General features: G+C 51.9%; 1 protein-coding gene across 1 annotated transcript in view; it reads left to right on the forward strand.

Moving 5' to 3' along the window:
• The window catches only part of KSR2 (kinase suppressor of ras 2), a 74681-nt gene that overhangs the window by 39535 nt on the left and 10837 nt on the right, over positions 1–24309 (forward strand). The window contains exons 9-15 of the mRNA XM_034068471.1: positions 827–951; positions 3373–3541; positions 6132–6173; positions 6503–6569; positions 9152–9200; positions 9879–10246; positions 22681–22777. Coding sequence (XP_033924362.1) covers positions 827–951; positions 3373–3541; positions 6132–6173; positions 6503–6569; positions 9152–9200; positions 9879–10246; positions 22681–22777 — 917 coding nt within the window. The remainder of the gene's footprint in view (positions 1–826; positions 952–3372; positions 3542–6131; positions 6174–6502; positions 6570–9151; positions 9201–9878; positions 10247–22680; positions 22778–24309) is intronic.

Consider the following 24309-nt stretch of genomic DNA (forward strand, 5'->3'; position numbering starts at 1 on the left):
AGGGAGATGCATTGCACTGGTGGCACCTCGCAGGGAGATTGGGGATGCTGTGGCTAAGAGAGGTGCAATTTTGCAGCCTCTGCTCTGACCCCCATGCCCTTGCTTGTGGCAGATTTGGGTTGAAGACCCCCATGTCATGCTCTGAGCAGCTGCAAAACCTTATCAGGAAGCAGGGAAAGCAACATCCTACATGCTGGGATGGGCAGAAATTACAGCCTGCAATACTGCAAGGGGCAGAGATGCCCACTGTGTGTTTTAGCATGAGAGCAAGGAGCCGCGTGGCTTTGGGGTGGCCTCAACATCGGTGAAATGGCCCCCACCAAAACAAGCTCTTAAATATAATGCCTTGCAGTCAGCCCCTTCCTGAGTCCCCCAGGCTGGAGGCTGGCTTTCCCTCCCACCAGAATCTCCCTGCTGAGAGCAGGATGCTCTGAGCCAGCTCCTTCCCCTCATCCCAAAGAACTGCAGGGAGGAAGAGGATGGTGCCTCCTCCTGATGCTCTTCAGGACACAGGGGGGCTGTGGCAGATGCTGAGCCTCCCGAAATGCAGCCCCTTGGCAAGAGGAGAAGGGTGCAGTTTGCATCCTGACACCAAGGGCTTTAAGCCCCCCATGTCCTGGTGGGGTTTGGTTGTATCCTGGCTGCAGGGGGGAGCCCAAAGGCTGGTCCTGGGGCTCATGTCAGTGGCCGGAGGTGCTGCTGGGGCTTGCGATTCCATAGCAGTTTGCAAGCACAGGGTGACCTCAACGTGTCCCTTTGGAGCTTTGATGTGTCTCCATCTCTCTCCCCTTCCTCTCCATCCCCTTCTCCCCTCTCTCCCTTCTTAATCCAGCAAGGTTAGTCCGGACAGAGTCGGTGCCCTGCGATATCAACAACCCCTTGCGCAAACCCCCCCGGTTTTCGGACCTGCACGTCAGCCAAACGCTCCCCAAAACCAACAAACTCAACAAGGTGAGCCCTCAGCACCCTCTTCCTGCCTGTCCCTGCTGGGTCCAGCCCTGGGCTGCCCAAATACCTGCAGCCTTTGGTGGTCCTGTGCATGCAGCTGCAGTCCTGCAGACAAGGCATGGTCTGAGCAGCCCAGCTCAGGCTTTGCCTCCCTCCACATTTCCCAACAGGGATGCTCCTTGCATGAGGAGCCACAGCTTTACCGGACACATCCTTTAGGAACATCAATCCTGTTTGCTGGGTGGGAGCAAGGCTTGCAGAGTAATTCCTAAAGGAATTTAAGAGCAAAAGGGACCGTGCCCTGACCTTGTGGCTGGGGCAGGAGGGGACTGGTGGGTTATCTCCTGGATAGGGCATCTTCCAGCCCCATAGCCATCTCCCAGGACCAGGCTTTGTAGGTGTCTCCATGGGTCTCCATGCACACCCACTGCTATGGGGCTGATGTGGGTGCCAGTGTATGGGTAGGTGCTGCCTAGAAACCTGCTTGGGGCCTTAAACCAAGAACAATCCCATGGACCATGCTAATTCAAGGAGCAAAGCAAGGGTGTGCTTGGTGTGGAGGCAGGATAGGCTGTGATGGTTTCCTTTGGGTTTCCCAGTGTGAATTGTACCTGCTGAGGTTATTTCCTTTCACTATCAGATGGGATCAGCACCTTCAGAGCACCCTGTCCCCCACTGCTCTTGCTGCATTGTAGCCTCTCAGCCTCCAGAGCTAAGCTGCATTTGGGGTGGTTTGAGGCCTCTGCTACCACCTGAGACTTCCACAAATGACAAATTTATTGTTACAAATTAAAGAAGCCCAGAATTTGATTGTGTCCGTGGCAAAGCCGGACCTGAGCGTGCACCATGCTTGCTCCTGCCCTGCATTAATAGCAATAGACCTGGTGTGGGTTCTTTTGCCTTCAGTGGGAGATTCCCTATGGGCAGCTGGAGGCAGAGCATGGTGAGGAGTTTGCAGGCTGGAAGCACTCAAAGCGAGGGAAATCCTTGTTGTGATGGGGAAGAGGATGTGAAAACCCTGGCTTCCCACAGCCTGGCAGCATCCCCAGCTCCTCAGCATCCTCTGGCTCTCGGCGCAGGCTGGGTACCAGGTGATGCTCTAAGGATGCAGTTTATAAACCTAAATCTCCTAGGACATCCTTAGTGTATGAGTAATGGTCTGCTCTGTTGTTGCTGTGTAGGGGTGGTGCAAATGGCTTTTTGAGGCTGAAGAGCTACTGCAGGTATTCAGAAGAAATAGAGCTGCGTTTTCCCTCTTAGTGCCTGTCCTTCCAGTGATTTGTTGCATTTATGAGAGGGCAGCAGGGAAGTGACTCAGCTCTGCTAAAGGCTTTGGGTGAGAAGGGCATCAGCCCTCTTTCTCCACCTCTGTCACGCAGTCCTTTCACCTTAGCTTTCCTCTAACCACAGAGTGATGATGCTCAACATCATATAGATGTATTTATATTCAGTTTTAACCTGAGCACTCCCATTCTGGTTACAGTCTCCTCTATGAATACGCTTTATGCAACAAGATCCACTTCTTACTTGGATGTTTCTGGAAGCATTTCCTTAGAGATACCCCATTCTCTGTGAATACCATTGACAATTCATTGTTCAGTGGCCTTCAGCATTGGGCTTAAAAAGTGATTTATCTACCCGTGACCCTCCTGTGTGTCAGGATGGTCTATATGGAATGAATGTGGGTTTTCTGAAAGCCCAGCTCATCTAAACCAAATCAGTCTGGGGGAGGCTGGTGAGGGTTTTCTAGCCTTGGAGGGATCTTGCTATGGGTTGGGAGGTGCAGTCCTCAGTGCTGCTGAAGGCCAGGCCCCATCAAGTGTCTCATTGGGCAGCAAGGTGATGAGCAAGGTGGCCTCAGTTTTCCTTTCTCAGATCTAAGATATCCAGGTGGGTTCTGCTCCCTGTTTGCTCCCAGCTGGTGCTTTCTCCCCCATCACAGTGAGCCTGCAGATGCACACCTGAAGCTGCCACCCTTGCCTTGATTAGGAAGGGTTGATGAAGGGCCAGGAATGGCTTGGAATGTGCTGACTGATCCTCTCAGCTCCACCTCAGTGCTCTGAGCAATGCACTGGGTGCTTGGCTTGAAGGAGGTCAGCTGGAGATACCAGCTCCTTGATGCCTTTAGGGACCAAGCCCAGGGATGTGGCCCCCAGCTCTGGTCTTGATGGCCATCCCCAGCCTTCAGTGTGGGTGTGCAGCAGGGAAGGGCTGGCAAAGGAGCCCCGTTTCTGGTGCAAACTGTGAATACAGCTTTGGAAAAGGCCAGGCTGTGGCTCCGGTTGTTTTCTAGGACTTTTGGCAATAGGGGACTGGGATGACCTGCGTAGCCCTGAATTGTCACCCATGTCCTCAGCACCGGAGCACCTTGGGGTGCACTGCTCCCACTGACTCCTCTCTTCTCTCCTTCCCCATGTCCTGCAGGACCACATCCCGGTGCCCTACCAGCCAGACTCCAGCAGCAACCCCTCATCCACCACCTCCTCCACACCCTCCTCGCCAGCCCCACCGCTGCCACCCAGTGCCACCCCCCCATCCCCCCTGCACCCATCCCCGCAGTGCCCACGCCAGCAGAAGCAGTTCAACTTGCCAGGTACTGTATCCTCCCCTCGGCATCTGCTCCTGGGATAAGGGTCTGGTGCTGCTGATGCCTGCTCCGGACTTACCCTGGGATGGGGAAAGCTGGGAGCAGAAATGAGCAGCAAAGATGGGTTCAGGTTGGGTGGGAGCTTGGGAGTCTTTAGTCAAACCTCCTGCTTCGAGCAGGGTCAGAGATGGAGGCTTGATGCAGTTTGGTCTTGAAACCTCCAAGGATGGAGCCATCACAGCATCTCCTCCTGATGTGCTTGAGGCTACAGAAACCTTCCCAGGCATGAAACTGTGTGCCCCTGTATTGCCTCAACAGCAAATGGGAAACAAGGTCTTACCCCTCTACAAGGGTAACTTGGGTTGGTTTTGCTGTGTCTTTGGGGTGACAGGCTTATGGCAGTGTGCGTGGGGTGATAGTGGGGTGTAGCTGATGCTGAGGGTATCTGATACAGCTTGTCCCACTGAGTCTTGCCTGGGTACATGGGACCCATCTTTTCCTGCAGCTCAGTCTCTTCAGGAATGGTGGAAGAGGCAATTTGACTGCAGGACACAGGAGTTCCATCAGAAGGATAAAAAAGCTCCTGTAGCCTGAGGGTGTGCCAGAGGCTGACCCAGCGCTGCTGCCTTTGGGATGTCCTTGGCGCAGTGCTGCTGCTCCAGGGAAGGTCCCTTCCCGGAGGGAATGTCTCAGCATCACACCTAGCAGGGCCGGGTGTCTCTGGTGGCCTCATCCACCCATCTGTCCCTTCAGCCCTTCCCAAAAAGAGCCTGGTGAGGGGAGAGGAGGGGAGCCATGGCCCCGACCCATCTCGAGATGCTGAAGCACTAGTGCCTGGTGACCCCTGTTTGCTCTGTGCCCTTTGATGGGGCAGCATCTGGGAGGGTCCTGCATCCCTAAACTGGTCCAATAGGAAGGCAAACAGCACATACCTGGAGACGCTGCAGCTGCACACAGGTCCCTGGAATGCCTGGGATGTTGGGGAGCATGAGGGAGACAGTGGAGGAGCTGTGAGGAAGCACTGAGCAACCCAAGGAGCAGCTGAATCCAACTGTTAAGGAGGGAATTGTATTATATATTATAATTCTAATTAGGATATAATATCGTATTATATATTATAATTATATAATACATATTATAATCGTATTATATATCATGCATTATCCCCTGCTCTCAAAGTCAGGCACCTCCAAGTGCTGGGAGAAGACTCTACAGAACGCCTGCCAAAAGGGTTCTGTGCCAGTTTAACTGGGTTCATGGTGCTTCAGCCTTTGCCTAGGTGTCCTGATGCCTGATGTCTCCCCAGTGTGGTAGTCAGGCTTGCAGGGATTCAAATCCCCAAGCCCTGGACCCTGCATGGGTCTGGGGGAAGAGACAGGATCCAGCATTTGGTGACCCCATCGTGCACCACTGGTGGAGCAGACACCTCCCTGCAGGTCATCTGAGATGTTATTTCATGTTGCTTAAAGCACAAACCACAGAAGCAACCCCATAGTGGGCAGCAGCATCTCCTTATGGACGTGCTGTCATTGCACCACTGCCACAGCACCGGGAGCTCCTTGTCCGCCCAGCAGGAATGGAGCAGGGCAGGGTCAGACCCCATCACTCAGCGGGGTCACTGCTCCCTGCTTCCATGCCTGTGATGAGCAGAGCCCTGTGGCAAACAGGACCTGGTGTGACACAAAGCAGGAGTCACCGCTTTCATCCCCCCTTGCGGGATGCTGTCCGTGGCTCATCTCATCCAAACAGGCATCTTGGGGAATGGGATTTGAGCTTGGAAGGTGCACAAAGGTGACCTCCTTCTGCCAGAATCACCTTCGAGGCTCCTTTGATCCTGGCTCAGGGGTCCTGCTGCAGAGCTGGGGTCACTCTTCAGGGTCTTGAAGCTGAGGAACAGCTTTTGGGCTCTTGAAGCTTAAGGAGGTGTCCTGTGAGCGGGTGCCAACCTCAGCAGCTCTGCCTTGCTTCATACCTGTGACCAGCTCTTGGGCTTTGCCTACTGGTGGTAGGGAGATAATGGAGGGTACCAGCACCCAGAGCCCTCCTGCAGCACTGCCTTTGGGCAGTGGTCCCCAGGGGGCCATTCAGTGCAGCAGGAGCAGGCAGGAAGGTCACTGCTCCACAGCATGGCAGAAATGCACACAAAACACACACTTAGATGGGCTGGATCGGGCAAAAGTGGGCAGAATCAGCTGGGCTGGAAAACCCCTTTAAGCTCATCCAGTCCAACCATTCCCAGCATTGCCAAGGCCACCTCTAACCCATGGCAGTGAGGCCTCATCTCCATGCTGTGTGAGCACTTGCAGGGATGGTGACTGCAGCTCTGCCCTGGGCAGCCTGTTCCAATGCCTGAGCATCCTTTCATTGTCTCCATCATGCCAAGTGGTTCCTGAAGGCTGGATGGGAGCCCGGTCCTGATTTGGCACCATGTGTGCCATCATGGTTGCATCCTCCAGAGAGATGGGGATGGAGGAGATGGAGGGGACCCAGACCCTCCATCTGGAACCACCTCCATGGTGTTCCATGGTGCAGGCTGGAGCCTCTCCAATGTCTGCCCCTGTGGGCTGGTTTTTAACTCCCCTTTTCTCTTTTCCAGCTTCCCATTACTACAAGTACAAGCAGCAGTTCATTTTCCCAGGTAAGCCTCTTCGAAGGCAGGGTGCTGTGCTATCCCTTGGGAAGGTGGGTGCATGGCTGGCTCTTCTAACCCCTGGATGTGTGCAAGGTGGTGAGATTTCTCCCCCAAACCACTATATTATTGCAGGGCTGGACGGCCCAGAGTTACAGCCAGCTATAGCTAGGAGGGTAACTAAATTGGACCTAAGTATGAGCTTTAAGGTCCCTTTAGATGAGCTTTAAGGACCCTTCCAACCCAAACCATTCCAGGCTTCTAGGAAGGGAGGTTTTCAGCACTGAAAGGGCTCCTTGTGCCTCCAACCTGCTCTTATTCTGCTCTCTCCTCTCCAGATGTGGTGCCTGAGACACCGACCCGAGCACCGCAGGTGATCCTCCACCCCGTCAACTCCAACCCCATGTGAGTGCCTCCCTTCCTCTTGCTTTAACATCACCTTCCCCTCCCCATGCAGAGCATCCTTTGCTCCGCGCCTCCTCCAGGCACCCATGGGCGCTCCCCTGGCTCTGCAGGACCAGACTGGCCTCAGGGATACCTTTTGGGCTGTTGAGGTGGATGGTCAGGGATGCTCCTGCTGCCCTAACCCAGCTCACAGCTCTGGTTTGTGTCTCACAGAGGAGAAAAGTTGAAAGGAAAGGGCAGGGGACTGATTGATGACCACAGCAACGCACGTGCCCAGTGCTTCACCATCGGGAATAGAAATGACTTTTGGTCTGAGAAACCAAGCCCAAGAGATGAATCTTTTACTAAACATAGAGCAGTTGGAGCGAGTGCAGAGGAGGCCATGGAGCTGCTGCGAGGGCTGGAGCAGCTCTGCTCTGGAGCCAGGCTGAGAGAGCTGGGCTGGGGCAGCCTGGACAAGAGAAGGCTCCTGAAGGGGAGACCTGAGAGCAGCTCCAGTGCCTAAAGGGGCTGCAGGAAACCTGGAGAGAGGCTTGGGACAAGGGCCTGTAGGGACAGGCCAAGGGGAATGGCTTGAACCTGCCAGAACAGGGGAGACTGAGGTGAGCTCTTAGGCAGAAGCTGTTCCCTGTGAGGGTGCTGAGGCGCTGGCACAGGGTGCCCAGAGAAGCTGTGTCTGCCCCATCCCTGGCAGTGTTCAAGGCCAGGTTGGACACAGGGGCTTGGAGCAGCTGCTCCAGTGGAAATGGTCCCTGCCCATCGCATAAGTTGGAGCTGGAGGAGCTATAAGGTCCCTTCCAACCCAAACCATTCCATGACTCTATGATGAATTATAAGCAGGGAACCAGGCCTTTGAGACAGTTTTAATAAAGATGGTTCTTGCAGCCCTGCCTGGGATGGTTTCAAGTCCAACAAACTTTGCACTGAAGTCAGTTTGGCAATGCAGTATCTCATTGCCATTAGGACCAGCTCTCCCTGGCAGGTCAAGTCTGAGCTGCTCTGCTGATCCCAGCATTCACCAAGGTCTTCATGCCTCTGCCCCACTTTTCACTTCACTGTTGCTTGCTGATCCTTTAGATACATGCCCTTTGGAAGGCTGTTCCAAGACAGCAGTTTAACAGACAGGGTCTTGCTTCAGGTTTATGATGTGTTTGTGTCTGCCTTCCCCATCCTCTCCAAACTGCATTGGTAACTGCTGAGGATCCAATGGATCCCACCTCTGGGAGAGGCAGTGGGAGGGATGGGGATGGAGCCTCTGTCAGTGCTGCTAGCCTGGGAATTAATGGCAATGTGGTGAATCCAAAGCCTTTTGGAGGTTTTTGGGGTGTTTTTTGCAAGGTGTTTGGTGTAGAGCTGGCAGGATTCTATGGGAAAATAGCTTTCAGTATATGAAATCAGTGATTCCCCTCTTGCTCACCCCACTGCCAACCAAAGGGCCATAGGATGGTTGGAACAGAGGCACTGAGCTTATCCTGGCCTTGGCTGGGTTAAACACCAGCCTCTCGGGAGACAGTTATTGGTGCCTGGGTTAAAGAGCAGGCAGGAGGAGGGAGCTGCTGCTCCTGCAGCTGCCCGTGCATCGTGATGGGCAGCAGAAGCCGTCTGCATCCCCTGGGTTTTCCATGTGGATTGAAGTACTGGAATTGACTCCTTTTGTGGATGTATCCATGTATCTCCTGGGGTTTATAGTTCTTTAGTGGCTATTGAATGGGATAGGATGCACAGGACCACTGGGTGTTCCGCCTCTCCTGTGATCCTTGCTCTTTCTGGGAAAGGATGCTGTTATTTATGTTATTGATCATAATAGTTTATAATACCCTATGTTATGCCCAAAACCACCCAAGCTGCTCCAGCTGATCTTCCCCACGGAATTCCCCCAGTTCCCTGTTAACTGTTGGGCATGGTGATACACTGGTGCTGGGAGGTGCTGTGGAAGTGAAGAAGAGGAGCCCTGGCCCAGGGAGCTGGGAAACCCAATGAATTTGGGTGTTCTTACAGCAGGGAGGGTCTTTGAAACCTCCACCTCTCAAAGATGACTGAAAACCCCATTTTCTTCACCAATCAGCTGTGCTTGTGCTTTGGCTGGTGTTTGTTGGGAACATGATTCTGACCTTGGAGACCACCATGAGCACATGCCCCAGAGCTGCCTTGATATGGGCCAAAGCTGCAAGGGGGCAAATCTGTCCCTTCCCCTGGGTTAGCCTGTGGTGACACCTCCCAGGGCACATGGTGCTGAGGCAGCCTCCTCACTGTGCACTTTGAGGGATGGAGATGATGCTCCCACATTACCAAACCCACCCTGGAACTTCACACATCCTGTATGAATTAATGCAGCAATGAATATTGCTCATCCCTGTTATCCTCCCTGCTCCCATGTGAGCACCCAGAGCTGTCCTTGGGCTTGGAGGCATCTGGGGTGTGGGTTGGAAGGGGCTGTTCCTCCATATGAGCAGCGAGCCTGGTTCTTCTCCCCCTGCATCCCTTTAGATCCGGTGCGGTGATGCTGTGGGAAGCAGGACTCGATGCCCACGTGTGCTCCCCACCTATCTGTGTTTTCACTAATGCAATCATCCTTTTAACAGCCTGGAAGGAAACCCATTGCTTCAAATTGAAGTGGAGCCCACCTCGGAGGTGAGACAGCAGGACCTGCTCCTGTGCTTAACAGACCTTTGTTTTATACACGTCCTGGGGCACATTTCACAGCAACCAGAGAAGCTGAACATCTGTGCAATGAAATTGCTGACGATCGAATTAATGGCCAAGGCCTGGCCCTGCCCAGGCATCCGTGTGCCCACCCCATGAAGCGAGACCCTCATGGGCTTCGTGTCTGCCCTCAGGTTTAGAATTCAATGAGCTTTTCTGAGATGCGGGGGGGGGGTGAGGATGGGGATGCAGCTTTTAATGGGTGCTTTAGTTCTTGTACTAAACAGATACAGGGAAAAAAACAAGGGGAAAGTTAAGGGAAAAGATGAAGGGAGAAGCCATACCCATCCTGGGGTGCCTTCTGTGAGGACCAGGAGCGCCAGGGTGGGAGCAGTTGTATTAGCAGAGCACAGCTTGGCCATGGTAGGATGAAATGCTGCTTTCAGGTGAATGAATTAAGGGCTCTGGTGTGTCTCACTCTTACATCTAACCCTGGAATAGATAAATGACTCCCTGTAAATCTGGGTTTCTCCCCCCTGGTTGCCTTTGGAAGGGTCCTGCCTGGTTTCTCCGGGTCTGAACAAGCAGTAGGAGGATCAATGGGGTCTTGCCCATGTATCTTCCATGGGTGCAGTTTCTATCGTGCTCCCTTTTGCCTCATGGCAGAATGAAGAGGGCCCCGAGGAGGTGCAGGAGTCCGAGGATGACTTCGAAGAGATGAACCTCTCGCTGCTCTCCGCGCGCAACTTCCCGCGCAAGGCCAGCCAGACCAGCATCTTCCTGCAGGAATGGGACATCCCCTTCGAGCAGCTCGAGATCGGAGAGCTCATCGGCAAGGGCCGCTTCGGGCAGGTCTTCCATGGCCGCTGGCACGGGGAGGTGGCCATCCGCCTCATCGACATCGAGCGGGACAACGAGGACCAGCTCAAGGCCTTCAAGAGGGAGGTGATGGCGTACCGGCAGACCCGGCACGAGAACGTGGTGCTCTTCATGGGAGCATGCATGAGCCCTCCCCACCTCGCCATCATCACCAGGTAAGCCCCAGCTCACGCCTCATGTGTGGATGGAGCTGTTTCTTCTTCCCAAAACACCCTTAACCGGATGACACCATCACCTGATGGTAGCAGATGATGCACCAAGAGTGGCCATGTCCCCCCGCCCTAGCAAAGGGATGCTCTTCATCTGCTGTGATCTACACTGCGAAGCAGAAAGAAAACCCACCCATGTGTGTCCAGGCAGATTTATCTTCTGTTCAAATGGAGCTTGAGACAGGAATGGTTTGTTTCCATTAGGGACAGGAATGATTTGTTTGAAGCAGGAGAGATGTAACCTGGTGGGATCGGCAGTTTCTGTGCTGGTTGGGGTTCTTCTGTCATGATGCCTTGGTTGGGTGGTGGTGGGTCTGGACCATGCTTGAGTGCAATAAAGCCTCTAATTGCATAAAGCAGCAATAAGTTGGGTGTCTGAAGGCTCAGCAGGGTGTGAGGGTTAGGACCAAGGATCTGTAAAGCAGCCAGAGGGCAGCAGGGGTGGGAAAACCAGGTGCTTGCAAGAAGGGCTCATCCTCCAGAGGTCTGGAGCCCATCCACAGGGTCTCCTCGCTTCCAAGGAGGTGTGAGATAAGTCATGATCTCCTGAAGGGTTTCCTCCCTTTCCCAAAGCTGTTGTCTCTATTACACCCAAACTGGGTATGGGACTAATAGGAGTGAGTTTGGAATGGGGCCAGGGGAGGGAGACAGGGGGGTTGAAGACCTGCTGCCTGAGTGCTGGTGATGCTCAGGGACATCGCATCAGGGGGATGAGGCTGCTGGAGGGGGCTTCTTTCAGCTGATTGGGAGCAAGCTGAGATTTGGTCTTCCAAACCATCTCAAAGCCCCCCAGAGCTGTCTGGCTCTCAATGAATTCCCATGTATCTGTTGTTGGAAACACAGCACTGAGCATCTCCATGGTCAATCAATGGGAGGGCAATCAAAAATCCCCCCTGCCCCTAAGGCAGGGAGGCTGCAGCTGCTCCTGGAGGGGCTGTTTTCTTGTGAAATACCTTTATTTCTGTGTATTCAGCTATTTCCCTTACCTTCAAACCATGTATTCAGCCACAGGGTTTGAACCGGGTGCTGCTTTGGATCCCACCATGCATTACCTTTCCTTGGAGGAGCATCCCCAAGGTGAGGCTGATTTTCCAGCCTCCTCCTGGCAGTGTTTCCAAAACCATGCACTGAAATGGCAGCGTTTCCACCAGCCATCAGCAATGAAATACTGCATCATCCTCCCCTAATGTCCCCTTGGAAGCAGCACCTCCCGGTCCCAGACAAGGCGGCTTTGTGGGTACCAGGGTGGGAGCTTTGCTCTGCTCCCTCCTTGCTCAACAGCAAAGGATTTCAACCCACATCTGTGGCTCCTCATGCCCATCACTTGCTCCCTGCCCTGGTGGGTTCATGGGCAGCGTTTGGCTCTGGAATTGTGTCCTCCTGGGACAGGGTAACTCCAGACAGGCACTGGTTGTTCCCACCTGGGACCTGGAGAAAAATAAGCTTTTCATTTTGGACCAAAACCCAGTCATCTGTGACAATGCAGCAGCGTTTCAGCTCCCCATCCATTAGCTAGCTTAGGCCAAAAGCTGTTTGAAAAGGGTGCAAACACCTGTATTGATGGATGCGTCAGACACCCCATCCATGCGCTACACTGCGTCGCAGCCTCTACACGCAGGAGAACGCAGCTTTTCCACCCCTTTGCAGCCCCTATTTGCTTTTCAATCCTATTCAGCAGCAGAACCTGGGCAATATATTCTTTATTTTAATGGGGTTTTTTAGCTACAAAGTGTTTTCTATTCTAATGCCTCTTTATATAAACCCGTAAAGGTGCCACTTTTGACAGCCTGACAAAATAAATCCGTAGCTTGATGCATTAATATGAGGGCTGCGAAGCGTGCCGCTCGCCTTCATTCTCTTCCCAGCTGCACTCAGTCCTTTATTTAAGGTCAAAACAGAGATTTATTGGATTGCCCTAAATATAACCTGTGCTCACAGCATCTCCGAGCCTCGCCTGCTCTTTGCCTACAACCAGGAACCTGCTTTTATCCATGTTCTTCGAAGGCTGAATCAACATCACCATGATTATTCCATCGCAACAGGAAACCTGCCTGGTTTTTTCCTGCTGGGAGTTGTGGGGTGCGATCGTGTCTGGTGCTGGGCTGGCCATGAGGATACAGGAATGACGAGGGGAATGCTGGAAGGGGGCTCAGCTCAGTCTCAGGGAATGGGAAGCCATGAGTGCACATCCCTTAGCCTGGAGGTCACTTCCAGACACAACTTATTCCCCTTTGAGGCTTCCTATTGGGCTCTGTTCTGATGGTGCTTCACCAGGAGCCACTTCTGAGGCTGTCAGGGCAAAGTATCCCTTCCATTTCCCAGGCTGACAGTGCAGGGATGCTGCCTTGCCCTTGTACCTGCAGTCCTTGTTGGGTCTGTCCTTGGTTGGACATTTCTGGGGGCTTCTTGGACCATCTCTGGTGATCATGAGCTTAAGTTGTGCTGGAGGAGACTCAGGGGAGACCTTAGAGCAGCTTCCAATACTTCCAAACCCACCAATAAAGGAGGTTTATGGGAATAACTTTAAACCAACCTTGCTTGGAGCGGGGAAAACCAATCCCAGCTGCCTGGTGGGGTTAATTAGACACAAATCCAGGATGTCTGAATTTCCTTGCCTGCTCCTCCCTGCCCGCGTCCCTGGCCCCGACTTGGCTCTGTGTAAAAGAGAGGCTCCTTTTCCTGTGGGTGCTCCGAAGTGGGTGCTCGAGGATGTTTTTCCACCAAGAACAGCAGTTTCTTATAGCTCTGTATTCCTGTGGCATGCGGGAAGCAGCTGCCCATCCCTGGAAGGGGCTCTACCACGATGTGCTGCCCGGCGCTGCCGGAGGGGGGTTATTTATAGACCAGTTTATTTTTGCTTTCTCACATCCCTACGCTTTCCTTCCTGTTTGCTGGAATATTCATGGAGCATCTCATTAGCAGAAAGAAATCTCCCCTTCCAAACACCACAGCCCACAGACGACAGCTGGGGGGGGGGGGGGAAACTGAGGCAGCAGCAGGATGTGCTGGGTTAATGCTCTGGTTTTCCTCTGCATTAACCATTGGTCTGGCCACATGACTGGGACCAGTATGGCTTAATATGCCCATCAATGGCATAGTGATTGAGGGCAGCATCTGCAGGTAACACCAAGCTGTGTGGTGCAGTTGACATGCCCAGGGGATGGATGCCATACAGAGGGACCTGGACAGGCTGGAGAGGTGGGAGCATGTCATGAGGTTCAACAAGGCCAAGTGCAAGGTCCTGCCTCTGGGTTGGGGCAGTCTCTATGAGTCACTGATTCTTGAGGTGCCTCTTCGTGCCAGTGTCTGGGTCAGAAAAGGAGAAATCCAGCATCTTTGGGCAATGGGAGGTGGTTACTCCAAAGCGTGCTTCCATCAGAGCCACTAATAGATTCCCTCTTGGGTAATGAGTGCTGGAGACAGTTAACATTCATCTTAATTAGTCTTGAGCAAGAGTGAATGTGATCTTGGTGCTGCTTGGAGTGCTGCATAATGGATAGCACAGAACAGCATCCAAGTCCTGGACCCAGAGGAGATGAAAGGACTGGAAAAGTGCCGTGTTTGCTGCATGCAGGGAAATGACAACTTGTGTTTGCTGGTGTTCAATGAGACAAAGCCCTGGGTAAGTAAGCTCCTTACATCAGCTCCTTGGTGTTCCCAGTCCCAGCCTCCGCCTGTGGTGGTGTGGGGAGGGTGGTAAAGCCTCAGCCACCCAGGAGGTCCCTCAAAAGACAAAGTCTAACAGTGCTCTAATGCTATTGCAATGGCTCGAGCCACCCACGAGGGTAATGGGTTGCAGAAATTAGCAGATTTTAGGATTCTGGGTGTTCCTTCTGTGGAAAAAAGTGAAAAAAGAGGGGATTTTCATGCTTATTGATGCTTCCCAAGGCCCCTGGGTCTCACAGAGGCTGTAACGAAAGCAGGGGGATCAGCAGCTTTATGGAGAGGCACTGATGGCTCTTGCTGGATGGCAGCCTTGTTTGCAAGCAGGTTCACAGGTCTCAAAGGCAGGAGAGGAGGTTTGAGCCGGAGCCTTTGTGCCTTGAGCTCTTGCTGCCTTGCGTGGGGGATTTGGTGCAGCTTTCCTAAGGAGATTACTTGGGTTTTAGCTAAAAGCTCCAATGTGGCACCAGGAACCTGTGCAAAGACCCTGGGATTTGCTCCCCAGGGTGCCCCAGGCAGGGTTTTGGCCCCTCTCATCACAGTGTGATGCCAGAGCAGCTCCGGATTTAAAGTGGGACCAGGAGCCAACCGGATGGCTGCTGGTGATCCCCTCCGGGACTGCATGGTCATGATTTATGTCCCTGCTCTGAAGTGTCAGGAAGCCCAAGGAGAACACGAGGAATTCAGTCTGACCATGGCAGGACTATATAAAGAGAATGGATCTGTTGAAGGTGCCTTTCAGCAGAGAAACTGGGAGGGTTTCTGTTGGAGCGGGAGCATCTCCCAAACCCTTCCCTGGAGCTGGTGCTTGGGGGGGGAAGCTCTTATGTGAGATCCCGAAGATGAAAGGAGAGTTTGCTCTTTTTTCCTCCCTGGCAAAGCAAATTGCCTTCAATACCAGGGAACACATTACCTGCTGTGAATTAATAGGGAAGGTGTGGGAGCAAGATGGGAAGATTATCCCAGATGCTGTGGCTGTGTCTTACAGGAAAGCTTCCTTGCACCAAATGGACTAAATACTGGGGTTTGTTTTGATTTATGATCTATTTCTATGCTGGCTTTTGGCAATATTGAGTGTGTGATTCTGCTGTTGGGAGGAACAAGCCCAGCTCCCTGCAGGGAATCCTCTCCCATTCCTGGACCTTGTTTCCTGTGGGCACGGGGAATCTCTGCACACAGCTCAGCTTTAAACACTCGGCTCTTCCAAGCCTCTCCCTGTGCCAAACTCCCTGACATTTCCAGTGTCCCAGCTTGGCTGTGAGGGATTTGGGGCTTGTAAATCTGAATACTCAGGGAGCTGAGGGCTGAGTGGATGTTTTAAAGGAAGTAAAGGGGAAGTGTGTAAATCATTGCTCTTAAGATGGAGCAGATGGGGGCTGCTTGGTTTATCCCCTGTGGGTGCTCCATGGGGCCAGGATGCACTGCTCAAGCCAATGTGCTGCTTGCAGCCCACCCCAGGGAGTCACACTGATCAATTGGGCATTAATGAACACCAAATTGCCCTTTTCTCCTCACCACAACCCACCAATCTCAAGGTACAACCTATCGGCCTCCTTTCATGCCTGGGAAGTTAAGTAGGAGCTCTAAATGCTGCTCAACAGGAGGGAAACTGAGGCACGGTGCTGATGCATTGCTTTCTCAGAGCAATGCATCTGTGTGTATCTGAGATGCCTCTGAGCTCTGGTCCTTCTCTCCCCACTCATGGGTATATTCTGGGAGCAGGTCCTGCCTCCTCTAACTCTCCCCATGTTAAAGCAACCACTTTTGGAGCCAAAGCATCACCTCCTGGCCTGGCTCTCAGTTGTTTTCCCTCCTTACTTTTGCTGTGTTTCCCCATTCCTAGCAGTTAAATAATGGAGCTCGTAGATCATATAATAAATAGGTATTGACTTCATGCCACAGGCTGGGTCAGAATTGATTGACCCGTGGGAATACACTCCTTCGCAATCAATAAGAGGCCATCAGGCTGGATAAATCTTGATAACGACTGACAACAGCAAAGTCGATAGGTGTATTAATATGTACATTAAGCAAGTATTTATCTTCCGCCTGGAGACAGCGTTCCAGGATGGGATGCACTGGCGAGGAGACTGAAATATCCCAAGCAAAGAGGATGTGATAGGGATGGGGAAAGACAGCGGCTTGATCCTCTGCAAGGGTGTTTGATGTTGAAGTAAGAGCTGGCTGCTTCAGTGCTGGCTGAGCTGTTCTTACCCTCTGCAGCATCAAATCCCCACTGGTGGCTGTGTTAGCAGCTCCTTAATGTGCTCCTCTGTGCAGGGGATGCTCAAGGGGGGATGTTCTCCTTTGTGTCTCAAAAGTGTTTCAAAGTGCCATGGGAATGGTGCTATTTAGGCAGTGACTTCTTGAGGAATGTACCCAACACAGCGGGGCTCACACTCCACTGGAGAGCAAGGGATTTAAGCAGGTGTTTAAGGGAAAGCCTTTGATTAAGTGTCCTGCTGAGAGATGGTCCCACAAACCCCTTCTGCTCATGCCAGTTCTTCCCTTTGCTATTAAGTGATATATCTGAGCATGATTCCTTATTTTTCTGGAGCATCCTCAATGCCAGGGATCCTCTTTGGAGCCAGGCAGGGCTGTTTGCTGGTGGTGGGGAACCTGTGTGCTGGCATCCTCCTGCCTAGCCAAAGAGGAGGGAATTAGATCCCTCCTGTGACAGCATTATGAAGTTTTCATTAATAATAATCATTATTACCATTGCAAAGCAGAGTTGGGCTCTAGTCAAGCAGCCATCTCCATCAAAAGACTTGTTTCTTCCCTCTCTTCAAAAGAAGCATCTTTTCCTTCCTCACACTCAAAACAGCAGGAGGATCAGGGCACAGGGAATATATTAGGCTCCTTCAAAGGCAAGGAGAGGTCCAAGCATCTCCACACATCCCCATAGACCCATCCAACACTCTCACCCTCTGCAAAGGCAGTGAGTACCACCTGAAGCAGTGAACGTTTCCAGATGACTTGTTTGCAGTCAGGGCTCTGGCTAAGCTGCTGGGGCTGGTGCCTGCTTTGCATTCACCTGTCTCACAGCTCTTCCCCTGCAGCTGTGGGAGAGCTCGTCTCTGACACCATCTCCTCCAAATAAAAATGCATGGAGTTGGCTTTTTCTAAATAACTTGGGTTCTTTTTTTTACCCGAAGTGATGATGGAATTGAAGCTACTTTTGGGGGAGGCTGATCCCCCTCCTCCTCCCCCTCCTCCTCCTCTTCCTCCTTCTCTTCCTCCTCCTCCTCCTCCTTCTCCTCCTCCTTCAGCCCTTGCGGTTTGGAGGCTCTGGCTGTAGTTATCTGACTGTAGTTATCTGGCTGTAGTTATCTGTGCCAGCTGCTGGGAGCTCCAATGTGCTGCCTAAGTAATACCCATCAAAGGACGGTACTTCCATGGGTTAGGAGACAGGGAGAGAGGGGACTGTCCTGAGCATCGTCTCGCCATTGCTTTTCTATGTCGTCACCTTCATTTTGTTCTACAGAGGCTCCTCCATGCAAAGTGGGAGCTGGGTCCGGGTTGGGGACCTGGGCTTTGCTTTATGTGGCAGGTAATGAATTCCTGCCTCCCTGCTGGGGTTGTTTTGGGTGACTTGTGTAAGGGGTCAGCTTGGAGGTGGAGTTTCATGGGAGAAGTATTTTCACCCGGAGGAGCTGAGCTTTAATGATGCTGATGCTCAGCATCAGGTCTGCAGGCTTCTGGTCCAGCATTTCCTGGTGCTGTGCTGCCATGAAGCTCTTGGCTGCCGCTTCCCACCCTGCTTGTGGTGCAGTGTGGATGGATGGTGCTCCCTGGGATCTGGGGAGGAAGGAAACCACAGGTTGCTGATGTTGGAAGTGATGGGAGTGGAGTGGAGGGGAAGCTGTTTCCCTGCTTGCCAGTGGGTGCAGTGAAGAGGAAGGAAATGGAAGGAAAGTTGTAGTCCTGGGGCTAAGGAGTTTCCATGCTGGTTCAGGGAAGCACTGCTTTACCTCACCTGGAGGTTTTGGTGATGGTTTGAATACCAGTGAAACCAGTCCTGAATACCCCACAGTAGAGCTATGGGGCCCAACAACACTTTTAATTAGGGAGAAATATATATGTGTGTGTGTATATATATGTATGTATGTATAGGTGTGAATCTGATGCATGCCAGCTTTCTCTTTGGGTGGAGACCTAACAAACTCATCGCAGCTCACGTCAATGTGACCCTTGTTGTCCCAGCGCCTGTCCCCACTGTCCTGGGGTGGCATTTAGATGCAGAGGGCTTGGGAAGCTTGGGCTGGCTGATGGCACTTCTCTGCTTTGCTCACACTGGCGTAGCAGGGAGAGCATGCGTCAGGGGTGAGATATTTCCTATTGATTTGGAGGAAAAAGAAGCCCAGGGATAAAATTAACCCAAACCTCTCCCTTTGCTGCTCTTCCAGCCTGGTTTCATTGCCCATTTGGTGGCTCTCTGGTTGCAAAACATTGCCAGATGTTGGTGAAGGAGGAAAACAAAGCTGCTGGGTGGAAATAGTTGTCAGTCAACTTGGGCACGGGCAGAACTCATTCCTCCCCTCTCTGTAGTGGCTGGTCCTGCTCAAGCTAAATCAAACAAGGCCCAGCTCAGCAGCTCCGGTTGCTGTGGCTGTATCTTAGTATTCCCCAAAGATTCCCTTCTCCATGAAACACTGGAAGTCAGGAAACTGCTGGGGAGGGTGGGAGCATCCGAGCGGCTCCCCTCTTTGCGCTGTCTTTCCTGCAGCACAGATGTAACCTGCTAGCAGAGGTATTTTTATATTAAAGCACTTATTATGAATTCCCACTCTCACTCTTTGTGTGTCTCCCCTGGGTGCAGCCTGCTGGCTATCACCATGGTATCTGAGCTGGTTGCCCATAAATCAACATACTAGCGAGTAATGAGCTTTCTGGGGACTAGCATCACTTTGGGGTGTTCAAATGAGCCTATTTAATTTAATGGACATTTATGTGGATGGTTGGGCAGAGGCAAGAAAAGCACAAAACACTGGGAAGTAATGGCATCGTGACCTGCGTGCGAGCACTGTACCATCAGCTCTGCTCTGCTTCCGAGCCAGGCTGAGGTCTTCAACCCTATAAAGGTGATGATTGTCAGTGTAGAGATGATGATCATCCCTATTGATGAGGGAGAAGAAACCCCCAATGGATGAAGGAGGGATGAAGTTGTTTTCACATCAAATAGGAAAATTAGCAAAAGGCAGTGCTCTTCCTCACTCATCCCTCCCAAATTGCTCCCCTTCAAGTCGCTTTGGCTTTGCTCCCGTTGCTGATGGCTTCACGTTGGTGAAATGCAGAGTGTTTATAAAGCAATTTGGGATTTGGCTTGCTTGGCTGAACTCTTCAAAAACTCATTTTGAATAGAGAACCGCATCTGCAGCGGGATGGGGCTGGGATTGTCCTGGTGCTGAGGTTGTGCCATGGGTTGAGGTGCACTCCTGGATGCTGGGAACCATGGGAAGGACCTTTGCATCTTCCCAAACCACCCAGCGGGGCTGTTCTTAGCTCTGGATGATGTTTGGTCACCACATGGTACCAAGGCACGTGTCATGCTCTGCTGATGGCTGGGATGGAGAGGTTCAGGAGGAGAAGACAGGTATTTATCTCTGAATACATACTTGAGTGGTGAATAAGCCTTGCTCCATCTGAACATGCAAATCATCTGCCTTTGTTTTTGGTGTCAAGTGTAGGCGCTTTCTGGCCTTGTGATCCACAGCCCTGCTTGCTCGCAGCCGGATGGGTACCTCAATGCCATGGCTCGGCATAGACCTCTTGAAGTGGGAAGGCAGAAAATGATGTGCATGCCCCGGAGCAGCGCTTTGTACCTGCTGCTCCTGCCCCAATGGGGAGCGATTGACGGCAGACGAGGAACGAGAAGCAGTGAAATTGTTGAGCTCTGCCATGAAAAGGTTCCGCAGGTGGTGGTTGAATGGGCTCAGGTGCTACATAATAGGTATCGACAGGGCTTTATCTCTGCATTGGCAGCTCCTTATCCATAAAGAAAATGCTTCACATCCTGGTGCATTTGGATTGATACGGAGGAGTTATTCATTGAGGGGAGGTGTGAGGCACCTGGGCTGCTTTGATGGCTCTCCCGGGGTGTGAGGAGCAGGGCTGGCATGTCCCATGGCCACAGTGCTTCACCGTGTGCTGCTGCCACCACCCCGGGTCTGAGCAGTGTCCTTGTGCCAGGTCCCACACCGAGGGCATCTGCTGCCTCCTTTAATGCAGTCCCTCTGTAAATGAAGTGGAGAGATGGGAATCTCATCTGAAAAGGGCTGCAGGCTCTGCTCCTCGGGTTATCGCAGCAGCGCACAGAGGCAGAAATTGGAGGGTTTTTTTCTCTTAAACAACCCTTTTCCAGGAAAACAGCTGATCTTAACTCACTTCAGGGCTGAAATCAAGCCCAGTTCTGCTCTATTGATTGCATGTGCAGTGTTGATTCGTGACTAATGCAGACCACAAGCCACTTGCTGTAATGGTTTTCTCTGAAGGGAAATAAGCATCGGCTGGTGAGCAGGGGGGTGCTGGGGGAACTCCTTTGTGCACAGGCAGGTCATGGGAGGCACAGAATGCCTGTTGCACTGCAGAGCTTGGAGCTTTGCAGGGTTATGGAGCAGGTTAGTACAAAACCCCTGAATACTTTAAAGGTGGTGAGAAGAGGATGAATATTTGTCATTGTTTTGTACCCTTCAATCCCAGTTGCAGAAACCCAAGGGTTTTCTTGATCACTTCCAAGTGATTTGCTTTCCAAGTGGGAGTTTGAGGGCTTGGATTCAAGTGTTCAGACAAGTTCAGATTTGGCTGCAGCCAAACTATTGCAGGAGATGGGGAGCAGCTGATTTAGAGGAAGGTCATGTTTGTAATGGTGGGTGCCTTGGGTTTGCAGCCCAGCTGGTGGGCTCAGGGATGTGCTGAGGCACCTGAGCAAGGAAAACCATTACTAGAAGGCAGTTGCATGGGTGTGAAGATACCTTAAAATCCCCACTGCCACTCACTTGCAAGGCTATTTCCAGTACAACCCATGGCAAAGTAGAAGGATATAGTTGTCTTTCCAAAACCCATGAGATATGGGTCTGGTCCCATTCCTGCTTTGCTGTTTGACCTGAAAACTGTGCTTTCTGCCAATGGAGGGATGTGGAGCTTTTGGCCTCGAACATCCCTGCTTTTGGGGGCTAATAGCTCACTGGGACCTTATTGACAGGTAATGATGTGGGACACCCTGGGTTTGCTGCTGCCTTTTCAGTGTTCCCAGGGAAAACATAGCACAGCCTCCATGGGGTTTTTGCCTCATCATACTGCTCCGAGCCAGCCTGGGGTCAAAATGAAAGCAGGGCTTTTCCATCATGTTGTGCTCCCAATTCCTCCAGGTTTGCAACCTGTGGGATGTTCACAGAATCATGGAATCAGCTAGGATGGAAAAGACCTTAAGGATCATCAAGTCCAACCTTTAAGTTCATCCCTGGCAGCATTCAAGGCCAGTCTGGACAGAACCTTGGGTGACATGGTTTAGTGTGAGGTGTCCCTGCCCATGGCAGGGGATTGGAACTGGATGATCTTAAGGTCCTTTCCAACCCAAACCATTCTATGGTTATACAGCCTTTAGGATCATCAAGCCCATGGTGCTGCTCACCTCTCCACAGGGTTGTGCTCAAGCATCACTGCCCTCAGTGCTCCTCTTCTCCCTCATTCATGCCTGGGGTCTGAACCATCCTGTCTCCCTGTCTGATCAACATGGTACCCAGGCAAACCCAGGCCAGCTCAGTGTGATGCTCCTCATCCTTTGCAAGGAGGCACAGATTGGGCTGGTTATTTCCATCCCAAAAGGGGCAAACCCTATTAATCTCCCACGGGATAAATCCAGTGCTGGCTTCCCCAGGGCTGGAGGAGATGGTGGTGGAGATGGGTGAGGAGAGCAGCGGAATTAAAACCCATAGCTTTTTATCCATTAACTAGCCCAGGATCAGATTAAGGTCTGTGGTCGCTGAAGCCTCTTTAACAAGGCATGTGTCAGGCTCTTTATTCCCAGGCACAGGTATCCAGCCTCATCTCTCCAAAGTTGCCTGTAATGAGTGTGGGTGGATAGGGAAAAGCAAAAAGAAGCCCTTATTTTTGTGGGCGCGAGTCGAGGCAGCAGCCACCCACGTTCTCCATTATGATATTCAAATGTCAATATATTTTTAATTGGTTTATATCCCCCCCCCCCTTTCCAGCTGCCTTTGGTAATTAAGGCTCTGTAAATAGATTTTACTGTAATTGGTACGGGAGAAGGAAAATTGGAGGACATTGTACAGTGCGTTGGGTTCGGGGGGGGTTTCATTCTCCTCCCTGTCTTTCCTCTTTTGACTCATGTTACATCTGTGGGCATTGTATCCTCTGAGGGAAGAGGTGGGAGCTGCAGCCAGTTTTGCACAAAACCCCTCTGAAGCAAGAGGACCAGGTGGTTCCTCCATGGATGGGATGTGGGGAAGAGCCGGGATCCAGCCCGGGGTTACCCCTTATGGGGTTTGGTACCACAGTGATGGCACCAATACACACCTCCCAGTGCCACACTGGGGAGAGCCCCCAGTTCCCATCCCAAATCTTCAATCTGCCTTGAGATGTAGCCAAAGCTCCTGTGGTTGTTTATAGTTCCCAGCCACTGCCTTTGTACTTTTGGAATGTTTCTCAATGGGGGGCTGTAAACTGCTTTTACCTTCTCCCTTTTCCTTCTCTTTCAGCCTGTGTAAAGGACGCACTCTCTACTCGGTGGTGAGAGATGCCAAAATTGTCCTGGATGTCAACAAGACAAGGCAGATAGCACAAGAAATCGTGAAGGTATGCTGTGGTGTGATGTGGTGATGTGGTGATGTGGTGTGGTGTGATGTGGTGATGTGGTGTGGTGTGATGTGGTGATGTGGTGATGTGGTGTGGTGTGATGTGGTGATGTGGTGATGTAGGACAGCTTGGCATGAATGGGGATCTGGATCCAGCCAAGACCGGGAGTGAAGAATCCAAGGAGGTTGGGCAGGGTAACCCCTTTTGCCTTTAAAATCCAGGTCTTTTAGATCTGCCTCATCCCAGTTTTTCCCCTGGGCTCCCCCTGGTAACCCTGGGACTCATCCTGTCTACATCCTCTTGGCAGTGCAGGTGTTTAAGTCCAGCTTTGCTACTGTGAGTGAATTGCTGGTTGGATATTCCTCTCCTCTTGGGGAAACCCCAATGATCTGCTGTTGCTCTGAGGTTTCCATGTCTCTGTAGTGATCGCATCCCTGCAGCCCAGGCGCCGGAGGGGTCAGTGCCGTGGTGCTCATGGCAGGAGGCTGCGTGTGCCACGAGGCAGAATACACACATTTTTCAGAGCTAAAAGAGCTTTTCCTTTCATGGAGATGACTCAGAGAGCATCTTCAACACTTCAGACGTGACCATATAAATAGATGCTGGGGAGCATCCTCACGTGGCGGGGTCAAGTGGCTGGGAAGTTGGGTCCTGAGCCGTCAGAGCTTCCCATTGAGTGTCTGCAACGGCTCATTTCCTCAAGAGGTGTTAAGCTGTCTGCCAGAGGAGGGCTGTGCTGTGATTCCAAACGTACTTAACATCAAATGATGCCTAAAGTGTTTGGCATGTGTCCTACCATGGGAGTCATGACACTGGCCAAGGACAGCCAATACCTTCGGCCCACAGGAACACCAAGTCATCTGTGGCTGAGTTCATGACTAACATCTTTCTGTGGAGAAAAAGAGAAAAGGAAGAAAGTTTTCTGGCAGGTCGTAAATCCCTTAAATATGCAAATCCATGTTAGAAAACAGAATATAGAATCATAGAATAATTCAGGTTGGAAAGGACCTTAAGATCATCCAGTTCCAACCTCCTGCCATGGGCAGGGACACCTCACACTAAACCATGGCACCCAAGGCTCTGTCCAACCTGGCCTTGAGCACTGCCAGGGATGGAGCATTCACAACCTCCCTGGACAACCCATTCCAGTGCCTCACCACCCTAACAGTAAAGAACTTCCTCCTTATATCCAATCTAAACTTCCCCTGTTGAATTTTGAACCCATTACCCCTTGTCCTGTCACTACAGTCCCTAACGAAGAGTCCCTCCCCAGCATCCTTATAGGCCCTCTTCAGATACTGATACAGAATATGTTTGGCAATGTCCTGAACAGTGCTGCTCCCTGCCTGTGCTTATGCTGTTTCTCATTAGATTGCCTATTTTGCTTCTATTTACACACAGGTTTAGCAAAGTGCATTCTGTTTCTAAAGTAAATTCCTTAAAGTCATAGAACCCCGGCCTGGTTTGTGTTTGAAGGGACCTTAAAGCTCCTCCAGCTCCAACCCCTGCCACAGGCAGGGACCCCTTCCACT

This window comes from Melopsittacus undulatus, chromosome 12 (genome assembly GCF_012275295.1).
Source record: "Melopsittacus undulatus isolate bMelUnd1 chromosome 12, bMelUnd1.mat.Z, whole genome shotgun sequence".
NCBI classification, from domain to species: Eukaryota; Metazoa; Chordata; class Aves; order Psittaciformes; family Psittaculidae; genus Melopsittacus; species Melopsittacus undulatus.